Source organism: Lichenostomus cassidix, chromosome 2 (genome assembly GCF_008360975.1).
Source record: "Lichenostomus cassidix isolate B80296 chromosome 2, HeHo_3.0, whole genome shotgun sequence".
Taxonomy (NCBI): Eukaryota; Metazoa; Chordata; class Aves; order Passeriformes; family Meliphagidae; genus Lichenostomus; species Lichenostomus cassidix.
In genome coordinates this window covers 122556380-122577513 of record NC_139482.1, presented here as the reverse complement: position 1 = coordinate 122577513, position 21134 = coordinate 122556380, and the positions used below count along the sequence as shown (strand labels likewise).

The 21134-nt window shown below is 40.7% G+C and overlaps 1 protein-coding gene and 1 long non-coding RNA gene across 2 annotated transcripts in view; one reads left to right on the top strand and one right to left on the bottom strand.

Moving 5' to 3' along the window:
• Positions 1–4739, bottom strand: part of LOC146442155 (uncharacterized) — a 32730-nt gene extending 27991 nt beyond the window's left edge. The window contains exon 1 of the long non-coding RNA XR_014850169.1: positions 2836–4739. This is a non-coding gene — a long non-coding RNA (uncharacterized LOC146442155). The remainder of the gene's footprint in view (positions 1–2835) is intronic.
• Positions 4740–9181: 4442 nt separating this feature from the next.
• Positions 9182–20801, top strand: IL7 (interleukin 7). The gene is made up of 5 exons (XM_085053080.1): positions 9182–9797; positions 13091–13233; positions 17386–17472; positions 18260–18412; positions 19718–20801. The coding sequence occupies exons 1-5, from the start codon at positions 9788–9790 to the stop codon at positions 19862–19864; spliced, it is 540 nt and encodes a 179-aa protein (XP_084909206.1). The 5' UTR covers positions 9182–9787; the 3' UTR covers positions 19865–20801.
• Positions 20802–21134: the final 333 nt, after the last annotated feature.

The window sequence follows — 21134 nt, the reverse complement described above, 5'->3', positions numbered from 1 at the left end:
TGCAGAAAATCTGGGAAGGGGAGGTTGTCACACCCCAGCTCCCTGTGAGCACAGGACACTTTATCATTCCTATGGAGCTGGTTCCCTTTCAGCACTCTCAGGTTGGCACACCATGCCATGCATCCTTGGTGCAAACCCTGGGCACAGGAATGAAAAGGGAGGGAAGGAATCCCTGTGTATTTAATAAATTTCTTACTAGCTAGTCTGGCACTGTTTTGCCTTTGGTTTTTCCCTCTGGTTCTTCCTAAAGCACTCATCCAAGCTTGGTCCAGGGCTTAGAACTGATAACTCCAACCTTGACAAGCCTGAGCACTTTTTAAATTTCTGGACCTGGCAACTTTTTGAAATACTTCTAGAAAAGGACATAAAATAGATTTAACTGGCACCAGAAGAACCTGGGAGGCAGGTAACCCACCAAATCCAGACATCCAAGGGAGGGAAACTGGCATCCCACTGACTTTTCTGTAGATGTGCCTTGTGGAAATTGTCTTGATCACTTTCTAAAGCTTGTGTTGGAAACACCTCCCCAGACAGGGAGCAGAAGGTTATCTTCCTGTCCCCCCTTCCTAATGGGGCTGCCCTGTCTTGTTCTGACCACAGCAATTTCTGGACTGCCTGAGTAGATCTCCATCTCAGGTGTAATCAAGCTTGAAAGGTCACTGTAGGAGGTAAGTTTCCTTGACAGGCTCTTAGGTAAATTGCCAAGCCAGAACTTACTGGATATTAGGTAAATTGCCAAGCCCAGAATGGAGGGCTTCTTTTCAGGGCAATGGCTAAAAAAAAAATTTTTGACAGTCAAGGAGAGTCAGTTTTCCAGCAGCTTAAGCCTCCAGCACCTGGTTAAAGGTTATTCCAGAATCCCTCCTCAAGTGGCTTCTAGACTAACAGAAGACACTTGTGACTTCACTTGTTACAGCCTTGTGCCACACATTGACTCCAAACAATGTGAGCAGGAAGGACAGAATAGGAAGAGACTGGCAATCTTTGAAGGAGAAAAATGGAAAAGCATGGAAATTCTAGCACTTCCCATGCACTAGGCAACTGTTGGTAACCTATTTGCACACTCATACCTGCATGCCAAATTGAACTGAGAACCCAGCCCAAGATAGGTCAGTCCTTGGCAGATGGAGCCTAACTGGGGGTGATGAGAGGGGTGCCCATGCACCATTAAATGTTCATATTGTTCTTTATGCAATCCAGCTTCGAGGGAACATATTTCTAACATTTCAGTCCAAACACTTCTATAATGTTGTCTTCACAGTTGCATATACTCCACTGTATCAACTAAAACATTTCTTGTGAGATAAATTGGGCTTTTTAACAATTTTGTTACCCATTCAGATAGCACAGGTTTGTTTCTGCTGCTTTACTCAGCTATGGTGAGGTGGCAGGAGTGGAGGTTCAAGGTCACTGGTTGCTGTGGGACCAGTGGAGTTCATGCAATGGTTTGGGTTGGAAGAGATCATACAGATCATCTCACTCCAACCCCCCTGCTGTGGGCAGGGACAACTTCCACTAGAGCAGGGTGGTCAATGCCCCAGCAACCTGGCCTTGATATCTCCATATTACACTGAGACCTTGAGTGCAACTTCTGGGTCCATTCTCTGTTCACAATCTCCAAATGCTAACAATCCAAGGTGTCTTTGTTTATGCAACAGTAAAGGTTTGTTTCGCTCTTTTACAAGAGTTAGAGCATTTTGTATTTTCTTTGCATCTGTCTCCTAGAGATGTGCATAGAAACTCTTCCTAAAAGCACACAAACCATGGAAGTTCCCATTCTTCTGCTTGTCAAACAGTAACAGTGAGCTCTGATTCCCAGTGAGGAGAGGTTTACATGCCAGGGAAATGGAGGGGGCAGCAATTTCAGCTTGTGCCTCAGGATCTGCAGCTAGAGGATGTTGTCCATACATCTTCTTAATGCCTCAGTCCAAACCCATGGAAGCTAAGGTGCTAGCATATTCACCAGCTGGCACTGGGGAAGACTCTTTGTCCATGTTCACAAGCTGTGTTATGAGCACCACTGGGTAACATCTTCATTCAAACAAGACCCTTATAAACAGAGCAGAGCACAAGGAATATTGAGTTGGGGCAGGATAAGCGCAAGGAGAACGTCCCATGGATTTAAGACTGGTATTTCCCCAGGTGTACCCCAAGTAAGGGTGCATTTGCTGTACCAAAAGTCTCTTAAGGGATCAACACAAATGTGAGAACACTGTAGCACAGGGATCTCTTCCTTGGGTGCTCTTCAGCAGCAATTGAAGATAAGTGTATATGATGCCATAATGCCTGCAAGGCTCTGCCTCTGTGGAAGATCTGGCAGTTCTACCCCTTGTAAAGCCCTTCTGATTTAGGGGCCCAGGTTGCCAGCAGTGGACTAGCATTCCCAAAGAAACACATGCCCCCTGCTGAAACCCCTGTTCACCTCTTTAAATGTCTTAATCACACAGTCTCACCTAAACACATTTTCAGCCGCCTTGCTCACAGCCGTGCCCTAATCTTAACCATACACAGACAAAAGGCACTAAATTGTATCATCTGGGTCAGGAAAGATAACAGCTAACACTGGGTGTGACACACACAGAAAATGCCACAGCTTCTCAGTGCCTGTATAAAAACACATCAAATAAAACAGGGGGCAAAATAGAACTCTGCCTGTGAAATTACTTGTGAATTACTGGCAAGTTATTTTTCCTTCCAAAGCTCTATTGCCCAGAATTCCAACGAATAAGCCAGGGATAAGAAATAAGAGATGTGTAGTATATTTCTTCAATACTTTTAGGGAGGAGGGGGTTAAAAACTGCTGAGTCAGGAAACCTTTACTATTAATATACCAACCTTCATTAGCTGCATCTCCTATTGCTGTTGTTTCTTCATAATTATATGTCTGTTTAATACTTTGAAAGTGACCCAAATCTTCGAGTCAAGGTGGGACATTCTGGAATAAGTTTCTGAAATCAAAACAGCCTATTAAAGACAGATTAATTAGAAAGTAGTAATTAAGGATGTGAGGCAAAGAGAGTCTCAACAGTCATGTTTAGCCTTGGCTCATCAGCATTCTGAAAAATGTCACTGTTGAATATTTTGGGAACAATTTGTGAATGCAATTTAAAACAATAAAGAAGAGTGACTACTGACATTCACTCATTTCTTTCCTTCGGTTTTATAGCTCACATTATTATTTGATCCATTTTCTGTGGGTTAGAATAATTCCAGGTCACTCTTTTAGAGGTGGTGTTATCTCTGGTTACCTCTGCTGAAGAGAGAACACAAACCAAAGGCAATAAAAGGCTCAAACACCACAGAACAAGCACACACATATCCATTTACTGTTTCAAATATAGACCTTTAAAATGGATACAATAAAATAAAAACCACAGTAGCCGCACACTGTTCTTATGAAACACTGTGGCTACATCTTCATGTAACATATAAGTGTACATTGTTAAAAAAGAAATTCAAGTCTCAGCATGCACCGACTGCTTTGATTTGCCAAGTGACGCTTCTTGGGCAAACTGCATTAATGTATCATATTTTAATTGAACTTTTTCTTCTTTCTTAACCACCCCCTCCCACTCTAACCACACACAGATCTCACACTCACTGCAAACAAGGAAGAAAAGCACATTTGTAATGGTTTACGCTACTATTACAAGGCAATTTGTAATCTCAGAGATAGAGATGGGTTTAGAATTATTTGGGAGCAAATCCAGACAGCAGCAAAATTAATGTCATAAATAACTCATATCTTCAAAGGGGAAATGCTCTATTTTCATTCAAGCTTCAAATGTGCAAATTAATCTTTTGCTTACAAATAAGCGTGGAAGTTAGGCATGTCAAATTAGGGCTAAGCAGGCACAGGCTTGCAGGACTAGGCTCACAAAATCCACACTTACAATAAGAGCTTTCCATTTTAAACCATTCCTCTGTATTGATTTTTTTTTTAATTAAATAAGTTTTAGGAACAGACTTCCTCTTCAAGATAATTTTACCATCATGCAATATATGCAGCTTCTTGATAGTAAAGACTACATCTCAAGGTCTATTAAATGGATGGATTTAAACAAGCTGCTGGACTAAACAAATTAAGTAAAAGCTGATCAAGTAAAACCATACCAAGCTAGAAAGGCATGATTGGCAAAATAAAAAAACCCTGAAATTCACAGAATTCATCATATTTAAGTATGTTTTCATGCTGGGAGAAACGAGTCAGCTTTATGTTATGTATGAAGGACACAGAATATATTTTCCTAAAATATATATTCCTGATTAAATAATCAGGGAATGGATTTTACAAGAAAAAACAAACAAAATCTAACAAAAAACCCCACACCTCTTTCAGATGGAGAAAAAAAAGTATATTAATTAATTTAGTAACAGACCTGAACCATTCATCAGAACTGTAATGGGCATTTATTAATTCAAAGCAAGGATAAAATAACCTTTAGCACCTTGTATTATATTCCCAAGATTTAAGACCTGAAACTCATTCCTCAGGTAGTCCTCTGGTTCTAAAAAATTGTAGAGATTTAATTTTACTCCCTGGCACAGTGGCTCCAATTAAGTTGCTGTCAGTTTTCAGAGTACTTTTGTGGTTGTCTTTAAAACCAGGAGAAAGGCTTCCAGTTCTCTTAAAAAAAAAAAATTAAAAGCACATTAAAAGGAAAATGAAAAGAAAGAAAAATGGAAGAAACTGAGTAATATTTCAGAGACAGTTTGCCTTTAATCTACTCACTAATCACATTTTCTCAAAACAAATAATGGGCAATGAAGGAGAGGAGAGCAGGAAATTTAAAAGTTCAATAAGTGTTTTTTTAAACTTGTATATGTAATATTGTTAAAAGAAAGACCACTAAAAGATATTGGTTCACTCAAATCATAAAAAGTATTTGATTATAATTTTGGAAAAGAAACGCTTAAAAGCACAACACCAAACCCAAAGGAAATTTCACTAGCCTGAAATGCAATGAAATATTCATCATTTCAATATGGGTTAATATCTGCAATGATTATTGTGGTTACCAAACCTCCTCTCCTCCCTAAAAAGATACTTTTTAATGCAGGAAAAGCAAAAGAATATGCATTGGCAGAAACCCACACCCAACCCCTTCTTTCTACTGTGCCTCATTAAAGCAGGAACAGGATTTTCATAATTTGTCTTGGCTGAAATATTCATGTCTCCCACATTCACCCTCATCTGAGGCACTGAAACAGACAACAACCAGCACAAAACCTGCACAGTGAGGAGCACTGTCCCGCTGCAGCCTCTCACTGTGTCCCAGCTGACACCAGCAGATGCTGTGACCCAGCAGCACAGTAGTTCCAGCTGGATTTTGGGCACAGCCCAGGCACCAGCAAACACAGCCCAGGGACAATCCAGAGCCTGACTGCAGCTGGGGAAAGGCCTGATCCACACCAGGCTCTAAGCAGTGCCCTGGCAGCCAGGATTGCCACCATCTCCTCAACACTGCTAGTACTGCTCTTGGAAAATTCCCCTAACTAGTGGTGGCTTCTCAAAATACCCTTATTAGGCATATTGCTCTTGATAAAATCTTTATTGGTATTTTCCTGCACAGCAAGACAGGAAAAGAAAGTAATCACCGCTTCTGTTCCACAGCTTGATAATAAATAATTCCTGGGATCTTCCTTCCCACACTTCCACAATTCTTTTCTTAATAGTTTTCCAGAACTTTTTTTCTTTAATTTTCACCAAAGAAAAAGGCATACACACATTACATTTGAATGAATGTAAGATATAATTCTGCATTGAAAACCAGTTTATCAGTCAGTTCATGGGGGTTTTTCCACTGCTTACATCAGTGACAGGACAAATGATTTGTACTCAGAAAGTAACACCAGTAATTAAAAAAATGGGTGTTCTAGTGTAATGATAAAATTAGGTCCCTTGGTCTTGCCCAAATACAACAGAAGATAAGAACTTCCCACACCTGAATATCAATCAGAGGTTTGGATGCACAATAAACATAACTCTGAGTCCCAGTCAAGTAGGGATTCTCTGTGGGTTCAGATTTATTTGGAGGAAGGAGTAGGGGAGACTATGTCTATTCCCCATCCACTAGAGTTAGTTGAGAATAATTAAGTTTATTTAATTTTAAATAAATTAAATTATTTATTTAATATTTATTTTTAAAAATAAGAGCATAATAACACTTTCCTGAGTTCCACCAGTTACAACTGCAGCACATACATTCTATTCCAAAATTACATCAAAAATTTAAAACTTTTTAATTAATGTTATTCAACAATACAGTAATTCACTAATGATACTGTAAGTTTGTGAGCAACCTAAAATAAAATCTAAAGTCAGGATCAAAAGACCTTTTCAAGCTGACAAGCAACAGCTGGAGAAAGAAGCAACAATCCCAGAAGTACTTGGACTTTGGAGAATTGAATCTTAACAAGAACGTACGTGCTTTGGAATCACGTAGCTACCCAGCAATATTAGTATTCTGGTGGAGGTTAATATGTAATGCCTGCTTTTCTAAGAATAAATTTGACCAGGTCAGGAGACAATTAGATTTCTAAACTTGTTTAGAGAAACTGTCCTCAGGAAATGTATTGAACAGAATCCTGAAATATGTTCATACAATAACAGCTAAAATTACAGGTGCCTTTCAGCTGTTAGATATGAAATTTGCAGTATCCTCTTCTATGGTTTATTTTCAAAAACAGTGTGAAAGAGAAAACTGCACACATTTGCAGCAATGCCCTGCATTGGACTACATCTTTCCAGGGATTGCTTATTTGGAATCTTACTTAGTCTAACTATTTACAAAATATAGGTAATATATCTCCTATTGAAATGGTCAGCTCTATAAATTGTCAAGGTATGGAAGTGAAGTGAGACACCTAATGTCTCGGAAACTCTACAGAAATATTCCAGTTTTATTCCTCCCAAGGTTTTACCCACAGCTGCGGTCAAGCTGCAGCTTAATTCCACTCCAGACGGAGAGGTCTCTGTCACAGCTCAGCACTAACTGTGTTTTGCAAAACAGGCAGCTAGTTTAAATGACTGGTATCAGTCTAAGTCTCAGATGGGATAAACTTTTATATGTTCAGGACTCCTTCCATGATTTCTTGATTAAAATGGGTTGTTAAGATGACGTTCACATAATCAGTCTTAAATTCCTTCTTTTAATATTTCGACTGGCTGGTGTTTGTTTTTCCTTTAAAAAAAATATGCTTCTGAATACTTGAATTTGATCTTTCTGTAGGTAATCTTTTCAGAAAAAAAAGCAAACATTGCTAAATCACTAAAAGAAACACTTTGAAAACAAAATGCATGTAGAGATTAAAAATATTTTTTAAAGTATGTAAAAGTTACAGACAAAGTTTGAATATTTAAGCACCCTTTATGTACAAATACATCAAATAACATCTATATCATAAGTTTATGCCATGGTATAGGGTTAGGTCACGTAAGAGGGATTGACTGGGATCTAAACACATGATGTGGGGCAAAGTACAGATCATGCCATCTATTTGTCACTTCAACTGAAGAAAGTCTCCAATACGTTTAAAAGACTTTTCATCTTAAAAAAAAAAAAAGACAAAAAAAAAGATCCTTCCACTACTGAATAAAAAAGCAAAACTCCTGTTAAGACTCCAGCATCACCTTTCAGAGTTACGTTTCCATTAATGCTTTAAGCTACTATGCTGACTTCTTCCATCAAATCCATTATTAAAAAAAAATTAAATTTTAGCAGTTATCAGTCCTCCTGATGTTTCCACGAGAAAACTAACATCAACAAAGCAGCTAAAGAAGTTTTTCCTTTATATTTTGCACCCTGGCAATCTGCATAAACTGTCTCATTTTGTGAACATGCATGTACTGCCATAAGAAATTGGAAGAACTACTTGCCTAGAAGGAAAGTTGATCTTGATAATACAGTTTTGCATGGCTGGAGCTTCATAGTGCAGCTTTTTGAAACATTTAAGTATTGAAAGTGCAAGTTTCTAAGTACCAGACCCTACAAACAGATAGTCACAAATATGCTTGCATTACACCAGGTACTAATCTCCCCTCAAAAGAAGAGTCCTGTGGCATTCTCTGACCTGCACATGCCAGCAACTTGAAATGCACAGAGAGATGTTTTCAGACAATATTTGACAGAAGACAAAAAAGAAAAGAGGAAATGAAAACAAGCAAAAAAAGTGACAAGACACAATAAAAACTAGATAATTTATCCATTATTAAGGCAAAATCGTTGTTCAAATTCAAGAACTGAACAATTCATCATATCCAACCTGGCACTCATTAAAGGAACAAGCAACGATATGTGCTTGCTCCTTGTATGGAGCTGTGTTGATGTTGATCTCTATTCTTTGCCCACATAGTAGTGATAGGAAATCATTAATAAAGTCAACCGACTCAAAGCCGAAGGGGTGGAATACCATCTCTCTCTTGAATCTTGACATAATGTTTTTGAAGAAGAATTGATTAAACTCTTTTCCAAAGAAAAACTCATGAGAAATGTATAGCCAATCTAAAGCAGAGTGTGATTCACAGACAGTAAAGAAGACTAAGCACCTCCTCACACGTGAATGAAGTGACAGAATTTCAATTCAAGAGACTGGGAGGAAACTATCCTGAGCATTCCATATATTTGTTCCTTGGTATTCACACCTCAATATCCATCCACCCCTTCGAAAAGCACTCCTGTGAGAAGGAAGAGCAGTTATGGACTTAGCTCTCTGTTCTCATGCAGAGCAGGAAAAGTGATGTAGAACTCAAAACTTAGAAAGCATTCTGGGCAGGAGATGTGAAGGGGGTAAGTAGTATCTATGAAATAAGATACTATTAAGCTACTAAGATATTTCATACCCTGTTTTATTCCAAGTCTTTCCAACTGCACAACATGGCAATTTTTGCATTCTGAATTTACCTGGAAAAACACATCTTGCTACAGGTTTGCTTTTAGAATTTGGGTGTCTTCCACGCTAAAACACATTTCTGAGCCGTTCACCACACTTTTTTAATCCTCTCTGATTCCACAACTGAACTTTGCTGGGGGTAGGGGGGGAGCCGACGAGCTCTGCAGAAAGCGTCCACCTTGCACTGCTGAGCCCATGCCAGCGGCCCGGGATAACCCTTGACCGGAGACAGAGCCCTCCTGGCAGTCCCGCCTCCCACAGCCCATCCAAGGGAGCTCAGGGAGCGAAAGGGCAGTGCATCAGCTTTCAAACCAAGCCTCTCTCTTCCCCAAAAGCGACTCCACAACACGGAGTGATGTTTCTTTTTTTTTTTTTTTTTAAGGATATCCTCCCCGCGGATGAGCGGCTCTTTCCACGCGTAGTGCCAAGATCCATCCTTCCCTCCCCGGCCGCACACACGGCACTGGGCGTGTAGCCGGGGCTCTATGTAACCCCCGCCGGCGCAGCCCAGCTCCGCCACTGCAGCTCCGCCCGGCCCCAGGCGCTCGCCCACCCCGCGGCAGGCGGCGGAGCGGGGATGCCGCCCGTCCCGGTCACCGCCACCGGCCCGCGGGCAGCACCGCCGCGGCGGAGCAGAAAGTGAAAGTAGCCGCGCGGTGCCGGCGCAGCCCCATGGGAAAAGCAAAGCCCAGCCGTCCCTCCGCAGCCTCGGACAGTGCCGCGGCCCCCCCGGGCGGGCGGGCGGCGGTGGGCTGCTGAGCCCGGCCCGGCAGCCGCGGCCCCTCTCGGCCCCTCTGCGCGGAGCTCCGCCGCTGCGGCCGTCATGGGCGAGGCGGCTCCGCCACCATGACCGCGGACCCGTCGGCGCAGCTCCCAGACAGCCTCCCCACGGACCATGTTCCATGGTAAGGAGCGCGCTCCGCACCGCACCGCTCCGCTCCGCTCCGCAGCGGGCGCCCCGCTTCACCTGCCCCGGGCTGGGCTGGGCTGGGCTCCGCCGCTCCGCTCCGCGCCGCTCCGCTCCGCACCCCGGCCGCGCTGGCTCCTCACCTGCTCCGCTGGCTCCGCGCCGTCTGCCCCGCCGTCTCTCCTGCTCTGCCGGCGCGCTGCCGCCCGGTGCCTTTTAAACCCGTGGTGACGGCGGGGGAAATTCCCAGTTTTGCTTTTTTTTTCCTTTTCCCCGTAGAATGAAAGCAAAAGCCAGAGGTTCCCATCACTGCTGCTGCCGGGAAGCCGAGGTCGGGAGTGGCAAAAGCAGCGGGGTCAGCACGGGGCGGGGGAGCTGCGGGAAGCGCTGCGGGAAGCGCTGCGGGAGCTGCGGGCACCTGCCTGCCTTCCCGCGGGTGTCTGCCTGCCGTGGGCGCTGCTGCCCCGCGGGTGCGGCCGGAGCAGGTGCCGCACAGCGCCGGGGGTGCCTCGCCCGCCCCGTGCGCCAGGTCCGGCGGGACAGGGGCAGAAGCGCTGGCAGTGACCCTCTCCCCGCGGGGATCGCGGCTGCAGAGCCGGGCCGGGGGCAGAGGGAGCCCCCCACCGGGATGGGGATGGGCCGTGGGGGTTCGGGGCTGCTGCAAGGATCTTTCTGGGTGCGGCTGAGGAGGTGCCGCGGGCTGTATGCACACGAGGGTTTCTTAAAATTGAAAGCCAGGAGTTGGGTTTTTTTTTTAATATGTGGAAATACTGGAATACTAACTGTTCATGCATTTTCTAGGAGAATTTTTGGGGCTTTCCAGATATGACTTAGAAGTTTCTGGGAGTTTACTGAAAAGATGGGTTCTTACCAGTAATACATACTCTCTTTCTTTTGAATTGTTGGTCATTTGGAATGCTATAAATTCCTATTCTTTGTAAGTTACCTTACTTTAAGAAAATACCTTTCAATTTGCAATCTGAATCTCCTAGAACTTTTTATGACGTTTCTCATAGTAACTTAACCCTAATAGTTTTTCCAGAGGACTCATTTAAGAATGTCTGAACAAAGTTGATCACCATGTTACAGTGGCTCAAGGGACTTCATGAGTGTGCAACTCACGACCTTCTTTTATTCTGTAATTTTCTAATTTGAAAAAGATTGGCAGTCTGTATGATACAGAGAAAGTAAAAATGAAGAAATAAAAGTGACTTTGCGTGTTTTACCTCTCATCTCCACTGGTTGCTGGACAAGCCAAGTTTCAAGAGATGGAGTCACTTAGATGGCTTTAATTTAGAGGACTGCTATTTTTGTCTCTTGAAGCATGTTTGTGGAACAGAATTTCCAAGTTGCTTGTATTACCCTATTTTCAAACAAGCATTGCAGTTCATCTTTTGTACTGGACTCAAGAAGTGCAATGGGAGATGGGAAAAATGTTGCCGTGTAATTGAGTTCTTGAATGTTTTTTGTAAATGTCTTTTAAAATATTAAATCTTAGTCCTTCAAACTGGTATTTCATTCAACATAGATATAGTTAGCATAGAGATTTATAGAGATAAAGCTCTGTAGAAGTCAGGTGTGTCCACTTGGAGCTTGAAGATCATAATAGTCACCTTACATAGTTTTTACATTTACTACATGTAGGATCCATTCAAGATCCACTTAGCTCATCAGGATAGATTTTTGAGACATTAATAGACCTCAGTTGATCAGTGTATGAAAAGGTTAGAAAATTTGGTTTTCAACACATCAAATTTCTCATTAAAATTTGGCAGGCAGCTTGCCACAAAAATTCTGTGATTTAGCTTGTACAGGTAAGATTTTTCCAGTCCTGTATCCACCTCTGTTTCTAGAACAGAGGTGTACATCACTGCATGTTCACAAGAATTCTATCAGAAAAAGAAGGCTTCATTAGTCAGGGAAAGCATGCATTCTGCTTTGAAGATTCATTCTGCTGTGTGTGGAGGGAGATGGCTGGGATGGGCTGTAAGGGACTGTGTTTCTCTTAGTGGCAGTGAGCACATGTGACCATGGTGTGACCGTGGTGTGACTGTGGTTATTGCAGAAGTTAGGTGGCTCAATAAAAATTATAGTCAAGTTGTATTGCTTTCTTCTTAGTTGTTCAGAATTTCTCTCTGAGGCTGTGATTTATTAGTGATGCCCAAGTCTAGAGGTGTCCATCTCTTGAGTGTTGGACTGGCTGTACCCAGCAGCCCATCCTCACTGGAGAGGAGGGAAAGTAGCAGCTGCGGCCAGGGCATCCCTTCTTTCTTTCCTGGCTGCAATCCCACAGCTACTCTGTATGCAGCTGTTGTTCTTACCCAGCAGTGGAGATGGACTGAAACAGTGCATACTCCTCCAGGAACCTGCTGGCATCTTTGCTAGTCCTCCAATATAAATTTCTAGCTTTGTTTTGTTGGGTTTTTTTTTGAAACCTTCCATTTAAGAATCATCCTAGCCAACTAGCTACAGGCCAGAGTCCAGTTATGAGTTTCCTACCATGTATTATCAGGTACTCAGTCTCCCTCATTCCCAGTATCAGGTCAGTCACCTGCAGCCTCCTGTCAGTCACTTCAGGTTCTTTTGATGTTTCAGTCTTTTCTCTCTGCCAGTCCTCACAGAACTCATATTTTCCTGGATGTCATACAAGGTCAGAAGACCAGATGTTAGAGCAAAGCAAGACGGTCCACTAAAGGGAGAAACTAAGTGAAGGGCAGGGGGGTTTGCTCCAAAAGATTGCAAAACCCTTGCAGAGAAGGTTGTGTTGCTGCTTTGTCTCATGTTATGGCCAGTAGCATGGATTTGTATCTTTGGTCAGCCTGAAAATGTGTTTAAACACACTTTTATTATAAAGATATGTTCATGGGGATTCATCTGCGAATTAATCTTCAAACAAGATTCATCTGCGGATTAAGACACTTGAATGTCTAAATATTTATGATTAAGATACTTGTCTACATATTCCTGATGCAGTTATGGGCCAACAAAATTCAATACTTGCAGTGAAGCTTGGATAAGAATTCAGCCCAAGCAGTTACAAAGAAGCTGGTCAGTTCAATAGTTGTACGTTCTTACCCACACTGGCTAAATCATCTTTAAGTATGAGGGAGTTTAGGCACCCAAAGAGTGTCTTAATCTGGTGCTGAATCCTTCCCTCAAGTAAGGCACATATCATTTGATGGTACAAAGACAACTTTTTAAGCTATTTTAACAGATTACAGAATGTATTTGTTAATTCAGCATACACTCTGTGATATCAATATGTACCTAACTGTTCTTCTTGTAATCCAGCCTTTTTTAGATCTACCTTACCGGTTCTGCCACTGCTTCTTGTTCTGTCTCCAGTGAATTCATCTAGTTGTGTAATGAGAAATAGAACAACTGAAATCCGTGTGAAGTATGAGAATATACTAAGTCATGACATCAATGAGCTGGTAGGTAATAGCTCTTGGGCTTCCTAAAAAGTGTTGATTATTTTTGGATGCTAGCAATTAATAATAAAAGCTCTAATATTAAAACAAGATAGAACACCAATTTAAGCTCACATATTATGCTGGAATGGTGGTTTTATTTGAGGGGGTGCAACAATTCAGTCTCTTTAAAATCTCTGAAGTCTTTGGGTGCCACCTATTTGAATGTACAAATACTGTGTTACAGGTGTTTGTGACTGTGCATCACGTAGTTAGGCACATGTACCATTTGGCCATAAATCATATATTTCATTAAAAAGTACACTTTTCTAAAGTAATTTTATGACTACTTCTGTTTGGATGTTTTTATCAAGAGAAGAAAGCATTACACAGCCTGTAATTTGTTGTACTAATTATAGAATTCTTCACTGAAGTTTTATGTTGTCAATTGAACACAAATGCACAGAGGCACCAAATTCATATGACAGTAAAAGTTTCTTTGTATTTTACCTATTAATATATCTTGTTTAGCCAACAAAAATTATCTTTTCTAGATGGCAGCACAGAAGAACTTAACATTCTCATGCTTAAATCTCCACCATTATGGCTTTATCAGCCAGATTTATTACAGCTTTTCAAAACAGTATCATAAAAGTTTACCAATCCATGCCCAAAAATTACCCTTCAACTCTTCTTCATGAATTACTAGCAATCAAATTCATCTGTTGTCTTGGTTTGAAAGACCGGTGTCTGCTAAGAGAGGTTGAACCCTCCCTTAGGACAGAGAATGTGATTTTCCCCTCCCTCCGAATTATTTTAATTTTGAAATTAAGGGATTTCAGGCAAAGGTAAAAGGAATAACAGTTCTTTACTAGTATCTATAAACAAGCAATAACAATAATAACAACCACAAATAGAATCAGAAACCAAATAGCAGATGACTTTCCCATGCAGTGTAATCACGGCAGAAAAACAGCAGGGGCGCTGTTGAGCTCCCGGCCGGGCAGAGCAGGTGCTATGACTGCCAAGCGGCTGCAGGTGGCGCTGTGGCGCAGGGTCAGGTCAGCCTCAGGCAGCTGGTAATGGCGGAGAGCTGAGGAAGCAGGCAGCCAGGCAGCTCGGAGCGGCGAGCGGAGCGGCAGGGGCAGGAGCTGGCTCTCCCCGGCTAGCCAGCGAGGTAGCAAGGATTCTGCAGTCACAGCAGACGCTGTGGTCTCGTGCGGCAAAGCGGGGCAGGCGGCAGGGACAGCTGGACTCCCTGGCAGGTACTGCGAGAAAAATGCAGCCCGGGAAGCGTGCACTTCCCAGTGGGAAAGTGGTTGAATCAAAGCTCACCCAGCCAGAAGAAAAGAGTTGGATTTCCTGTGTCGCAGCCAGAAGCAAAGAGCGATCTCTTTCCTCCCGGTCCAGCTGAACGAGTGCCAGTTCCAACGGCCGGTTGGTTCCTGCCTTGCCGTGCCCTGCCCAGCACACCCCTTTGTCTCTTACAAAAGAGTTGATGGCCCTAATCACCCAGCTATTTGTTGCTCAGTAACAGGGATGGAGAAAAAATTCCAAGGCTCCCCAACCTCTGACATCTGTCAAGAACACGTTCATGGGCGAACACTTACCACAGCTGTGTTAGCAGAGGCATTTCCATGAAAACAGGATTTTTCTGACAAGTTGTCACTAAATGAGAATTCACCATTCTGTTGCAGAGTTAAATCAAGATCTATTTGCATGCAATACAAGTAATATGCAGGCCTTTTCCAAAAGCAAAATCAGGAGTCATGGAATTTCTTCACAGTTATGAAAACCACCATCCTTCAGAGTATTATGACAGTGGTTTCCAGCCTTTCTCTACCAAGATACATCAACCCTCATCTGGAAAAAAAATACCTTTAGGGTCAGGGAATGATCATTTACCATTTCAATCATGTTGTTTGTTGAGATTATGAAGAGAGAAAGGTAATTCTCCATAGATAAATGACTTTATCCTGAACAAGGCACCAAATTTGGGGAGAATATTAATGGCCATATTAGAATAGATAAGCACTCCCTTCAGTTCGCTGTCTTATTTCAGACAAAGACAAGCGTTCCCTAGAGAACAAAAATAAACTCTTGGTGGGCAGTTAGAAGATAGCTAATCTGTAAAGAAAATGACAGCAGACCCTGCTGTCTTCCTGTGGTGGAGAGCTCTGAAACACATTCCAGCCCTGCTCCAAATGCAGGGTCAGGGAGGCTGGGGATTGTCCTGGCCTGGATGGGGCAACTGTCCTGTTGTAGGATGGAGCTTGATGCAGTTGGTGCCCCAGGGTACCATCAAGGATTGGAATGGAGCACTGACATTATTACAGATACATTTTGAAAGGAGTTTTTTTTCAGTTGTAATAAATATTATAAAGGATTTTTAAGATATAGGGGTTTTTTTAGGAGACTGTGTGAAAATGAAAAGGGTTATCAAGATAAATATGTAAATCTCAAAGAATTAATATTTGTGAAAATGAATGGGACTCAGTGCTGAAGATTTTAATCCTAGAACACACATTTACAAGCAACTACTGTGCAAGTTTCTTCATTTTTCTGTCCATACTTTTCCCCGTTCAAGAGAAATTTCCATGTAAAATCAGTGTATTATCACTATACATTAACTGTAAATATTATGGGTGGGTGATAGCAACTGCCCACTAGGCACTTTCCTGCAACTGCAGAGTCAAAGTAAATATCTTTCAGTCCCTCAGCCTGATGTTTGGAGCAGCTATGTGTTTTGCTACAGAGCAGACTAATGATTTATATATTAGATCTCTGTAAGGTAATTTAATTTTCACTAATGACTTTTTGAGGTCAGGATTTCCCTTAGGTTGGTTTAGTCACAGCCAATATAGTGCCTTCAGAAGTGGTTACTGTACATTATATTAAAGGTGACCTGAGGAAGCCAGTGAGGATGGGTAAACTCAATAACAGCAGGCAAATGAAGCCAGAGATATTATAGAGATTTTAGGGTGATTATTTATATATATAGATATATACATATCTATATAAATTTATAGTTATAAATTTTGGTGCTGTGTGACTGCTGCAAAACTTCATTCTGTTGTGGTGCAGGAAAAGATTTGCATTAGCTTCTAAATGTTGGTGGTTTGGGTTTTTACAATTTGGTTTTTTGGGGTTTTTTTGTTTCTTTGGTTGGTTGGTTGGTTTTTTGTGGGTTTTTTGTGTGTTTTGTTTTGTTTTGTGGGTTTTTTCTTTGTCATCGAATGTTTGACTTCCTAAACTCTTGGTTTTGAGAACACTTCCTGAACGAAGTTCTGTTCACCTTGGGTGAACTCCTGAAATACAGGCAATTTCTGCAGAAAAACTTTAGGAATTAAGTTGTCTAATGTGTTCATATGTGTACTTAAGAGAACTAAAACAATACTGCTGTGAGCAGCCCTTCTAAAAGCCCTTCTGGTTGCATTGGGCTATCTGGGTACAGGCTGAAGAAGAAAATGAAGCTTTTGTTGAGTTGGCTTCCATTGTCATCTTGATGGCAAGTGTGAAAGTAGAAGAAAAAACAACAACAGAGGATAAACCACTGATAAAAGATTAGTCAGGCAAAAGAGCATGGGATATTGCTTAGGCCATCTTCTGTTGTTATATAAGCAGAGTGCTACCATCTGTTTAGAGCTGGGACATGCATTTATTGAGACAAACATTGACAAACACTCTATTCAATGCATTCCATGTTACAATTCAAATGTAAAATTTAAACATTGCTCTGTGTTTCAAAATTTCCAAAGAACAAAGTACATTGATAGAATATGAAGGTTTAAATTGAACAACTCTGTCCCCAGTTCTGGACTTCCCAGCATGAGAAAAATATGGAGCTACTGGACAGAATCCAGCAAGGGGCCATGAAGATGCTGAAGGGACTGGAGCATCTCTCTAATGAGGAAAGGCTGAGAGAGCTGGGACTGTTCAGCCTGGAGAAGACAAGGCTCAGAGGGATTTCATCAAAGTGTAGAAATACCTGAAGTGAGAAGGCAAAGGGCACCTCTACAGGCTCATCAGTAGTGCCCAGTGACAGGGCATGGGGCAGTGGGCACACACTGACACACAGGAGGTTCCTTCTGAACATTAGGAAACAGCTTTTTACTGTGAGGGTGACTGAGCACTGGCACAGTACTTTCATGTCTAAACATATATGATATTTTACAGGTAAATATGTCTGCAGAGAATCGTGACAGGTGCTGCAACAATAAAAAATATGAAAACATCAAAGTGTTTTTCTGCAATGATACTGAGGTAAAATTTAACCTTTCATAATTTAGAGGGTACGAACTCAGATGAGTTCTTTGTACAGTCCAGTCCCTGAATAAAATAGTGTTATAGAGTAGTATTTCCTTTTAAAAGTCAAATCACAATATTCAGGATTGTTATGTTTTTGAATCTGCAATCACACAATGTGTCAAGTAAACTGATATTTTAAAATTTTAAATATTAAGCAATTCCATATCCAAGAAATGTGGGTGTTTTTTTCCTACTATGAAGATTCTTCTATATTTTTAATCCAAAATAGACACAACACTTTTTCCAACACTTTTTGTTTTGAACATATACATTAAAATGTTCCAACCTCTGTTTTTATTTTTCTACAGAAAATTTTATTAGTTAAGCTTTTCACTTCAGATCTGAAATCTTTAAAATAGTAGTTTGGGCAAATCTTAAATGCCAGAAAGCACAATTGTCACCTGTTGCTACAGATTTTATCATGACTAGATAAAAGGACTGGCTGCAAAAATCATGTCTTTTCCTAACTGCATGAATTGATTTCATTAAGTCTGTGATTTCTTCCTAACATCCTTATGCTACTATTATTACTACTAAAAATTGCTACTTTAAATCCCTTGAAGAGATGGCAGGTAGGTCAGATTAGTGATGTGTTTTATTGAAAAAGATTTGCAGCATGAAAACAAAAAAAACCTAATGGTAATTGATGGAGGGTTTGTTTTTTTTTTAAGACAAACCAACATTGCAAAGAATTAATAGTGCGCAAGCTTTTGAGGACATATTTTCCTTGCTCTCTTGACAGGAAATAGAATCACTACAGAGCATGGCATGCAACATGCTCAGATTCTACAATAAACAGAGAATCAGCAAAGCCTTTAGATGGAAAGCAGCATTCGTCTCATGTGGGACATTACAGGTTCTACAGTGCAAATGTGAAAGACCAAAAAAAGAAAAGGTGAGTCTACTCATTCCACAGTTTAACTATTTGACTTATTTCCTAGAGCTCTTCAGCACAGAGTATCACATCTACCTCTAAAAGATACAACTATCATGCACATGTTCTGTGTCAGAGGAAATTTGCTCTGTATAGCATTTGTCTTGTAATTTAAGACATTTAAGCCCACTGCAAAGACTGAGACAATCATCTGGAAGCCTGTGGTGAAGACATCTGCTTTGGTTCAGTAGTGAAATACCTGAGGTAATTCTCCAGTGAGAAACAAAGACCAGGCTTGTGCAAAGAAGGTGCTTAAACTTCTCTAGAGTATAAAATCATAATTGTTACTTCTCACCAACCCTAAGAGTAACATTTAATTTCGTTTGTCTGAACAAACAATTAGGGTGAGTTTCTCTCTTTTCTGTAATGTCCTTGGTCTTTGTTTTAACCACAATATCTCAAATTCAACAAGAACAATTAGGTATGATAATATTTGGATTTTAAGTCATTGGCAGAATCTTCTTTTTGATGTGTCACTCAAATGTTGAGCAGTGATCTACAGACTACTGTAGCAAAGGAAGAGTGTTCTTTAAAGTGTGGCTCAGTGCTGCCTATTGAACAAAAAAATATTAACCAACATCAAAAAGTCTCCACATAGGCACCAAAGGATATAATGCTTAAATAGATGGATTGAAGGTTTCATTTAACTCATTCTTTTTCTCCTTGAAGTGGAGAGACATAAAAGATGCGACCAGATCTTCAAAGCAATGTTGGTGTCTATTTTGCTTAGTCACCTCTGGTGAATCCAATATTTGCCTTACTTTAAAAGGTATCCCGGTCAAGACATAAAAGTCAGTGCCACCCTCGTAATTTCTGCCTATCCTCATGGATGCCAGTTTTTATTTAAAGACCAATTAAAATAATTTAGCAAAAATTATGAGCAGTTATTGAATGCGAACAAGAACCATGATAGTTTTGTCTGGTTGAGTTCCTGAACGCTAGGGCACAGCACTAGCCCTTGGAACTGGTCTGTCTTGTTCCACTAGTCTCAACACATACAGTCCAAGTTTGGCTCACAATTTATTTGGCTTTATTTTCTCAGTCCTTCTAGCAATGGAGGATAAATTTTAAACAACAATAGAGGATGTACATATTCTCATTTCAGGTGTCCTTATATGCTGTGTGTTAAAGCAACATTCTCATGGTCCCATGGGCAGGATATCTCCAGTTTTCATTGGGATGTAACACAATCAGTTTGTTTTGAAAGATGTCTGTAGGAATAGAATAAGCAGTTCTTAATTAACAGTACAATCTGTTCTGTTTCAGGTTTGCCCACGTGTATTTAATATAGAAGATACAGAGACAGGTGAACAGTCCAAAAAGAAATGTAACCAAGAAGTTTGTGAACTGAAGGAAAATATATCCAGCCTTCGATCCTGCTGGAATAAATTTGAAAAAACAATTTCCAGGTGATTCCAGGTGAATCCTGCTCTTTTCTTTCAAAGTGGCATTACTTGGTATCTTTGCATTTTATATGCATTCTTCAAGTAACCTTGCTCGCTTATATGAACACTTTATGCCACAACTCTGATGGAAAGCTACTGTACGTTGTTCCTAGAGATGACATAAACAGAAACGGCTGAACTAACCTGCTGAAGTCCAAGAAATGGAAATAAAAGACCAGCATTTGAAACACAGAACTCTGCAGAAGCCTGAGTCCAACCTCTGTGCTCTGGAAACTGCTTTGAATTTTCTGATTTTTCCAGTAACTTTATAATACTGTCATATGAAAGCAACTACTTACATGTCTACTGCAATTTATAAAACCATCTTGGAATCTGCAGGTGAAGAAAACAGTATGAAAAAGTAGCTGGTTTCTTTATGTCTATGCAAAACACATCAAGGACCAAGAGTAACAATATACCAAAGCAGCAGCTAATCTTGGGTATGTTCTGCTGACATGGAAGTGTTTTCAGGGTGTATCTAATGGGTCTGCTAACTGATTTGGGTTTGGAAAAACAGGGAAAAAATAAGCTTTAAAGAAAAACTTAGGAAGGTTACTGATTTTTGAGAGATGCAGCATGCTTCTGCTGGCTGAAATAGAGGTGAGACAGTGAGTCCTGTGGAAGGCGAAAAAGGAAATGCCTGAATGTAAGTTGAGTTGACTGGAAACAGCACTGTCCTTGTACATCTGGTCAACCCAGAGGTAGCTGCAGGAGGAGCTAGAATTCCTTAGCTTCGGATTGTGATTTCTTATATGCAATTATTTTATATAACATGTTTTAAGATGTTAGACAAACATGACTTAAAATGTGTGAATATTGTCAGAGAATAATATATTGGCATTTAACTAATAAAGTGCTCATATTTAATTTTGAATAAATATAAGTATTTTTATAGTTGTTTATAACTCTTTTGCAGTTTCTTACTTTGATATAACTCCTTTGGTAATAAAGTATTTGTCTTCTATAGAATTGGGCTGTTCACTTTTTGACTGTCATTCCTCCTTTTTTTAGTTTTTTTTTTTTAGAGATAGTCATTAAAAGCACAGCTGGTAACGTAACTTCCAACAGCTGGGGACTTCCCATTTTAAAATATCTATTTCTTAGCTGCTTGTAACTAGCCCAGTTTAGGCAAACATTTCTATGCCAGCCATCTTCCTTGGACTTAATACTTTAGGAAAGCCTTAGTTAAGCCAACCTGTAGTTTCCTAGTTCAGAGTAAACTAATATAAATTGTTTTA

What these genes read in the sequence shown, in the direction of transcription:
- IL7 (XM_085053080.1), top strand. An exon ending in TTTTCTGCAATGATACTGAG is followed by an intron (nt 17,473 to 18,259) that starts GTAAAATTTAAC and finishes CTCTCTTGACAG; the next exon opens with GAAATAGAATCACTACAGAG. An exon ending in AAAGACCAAAAAAAGAAAAG is followed by an intron (nt 18,413 to 19,717) that starts GTGAGTCTACTC and finishes GTTCTGTTTCAG; the next exon opens with GTTTGCCCACGTGTATTTAA.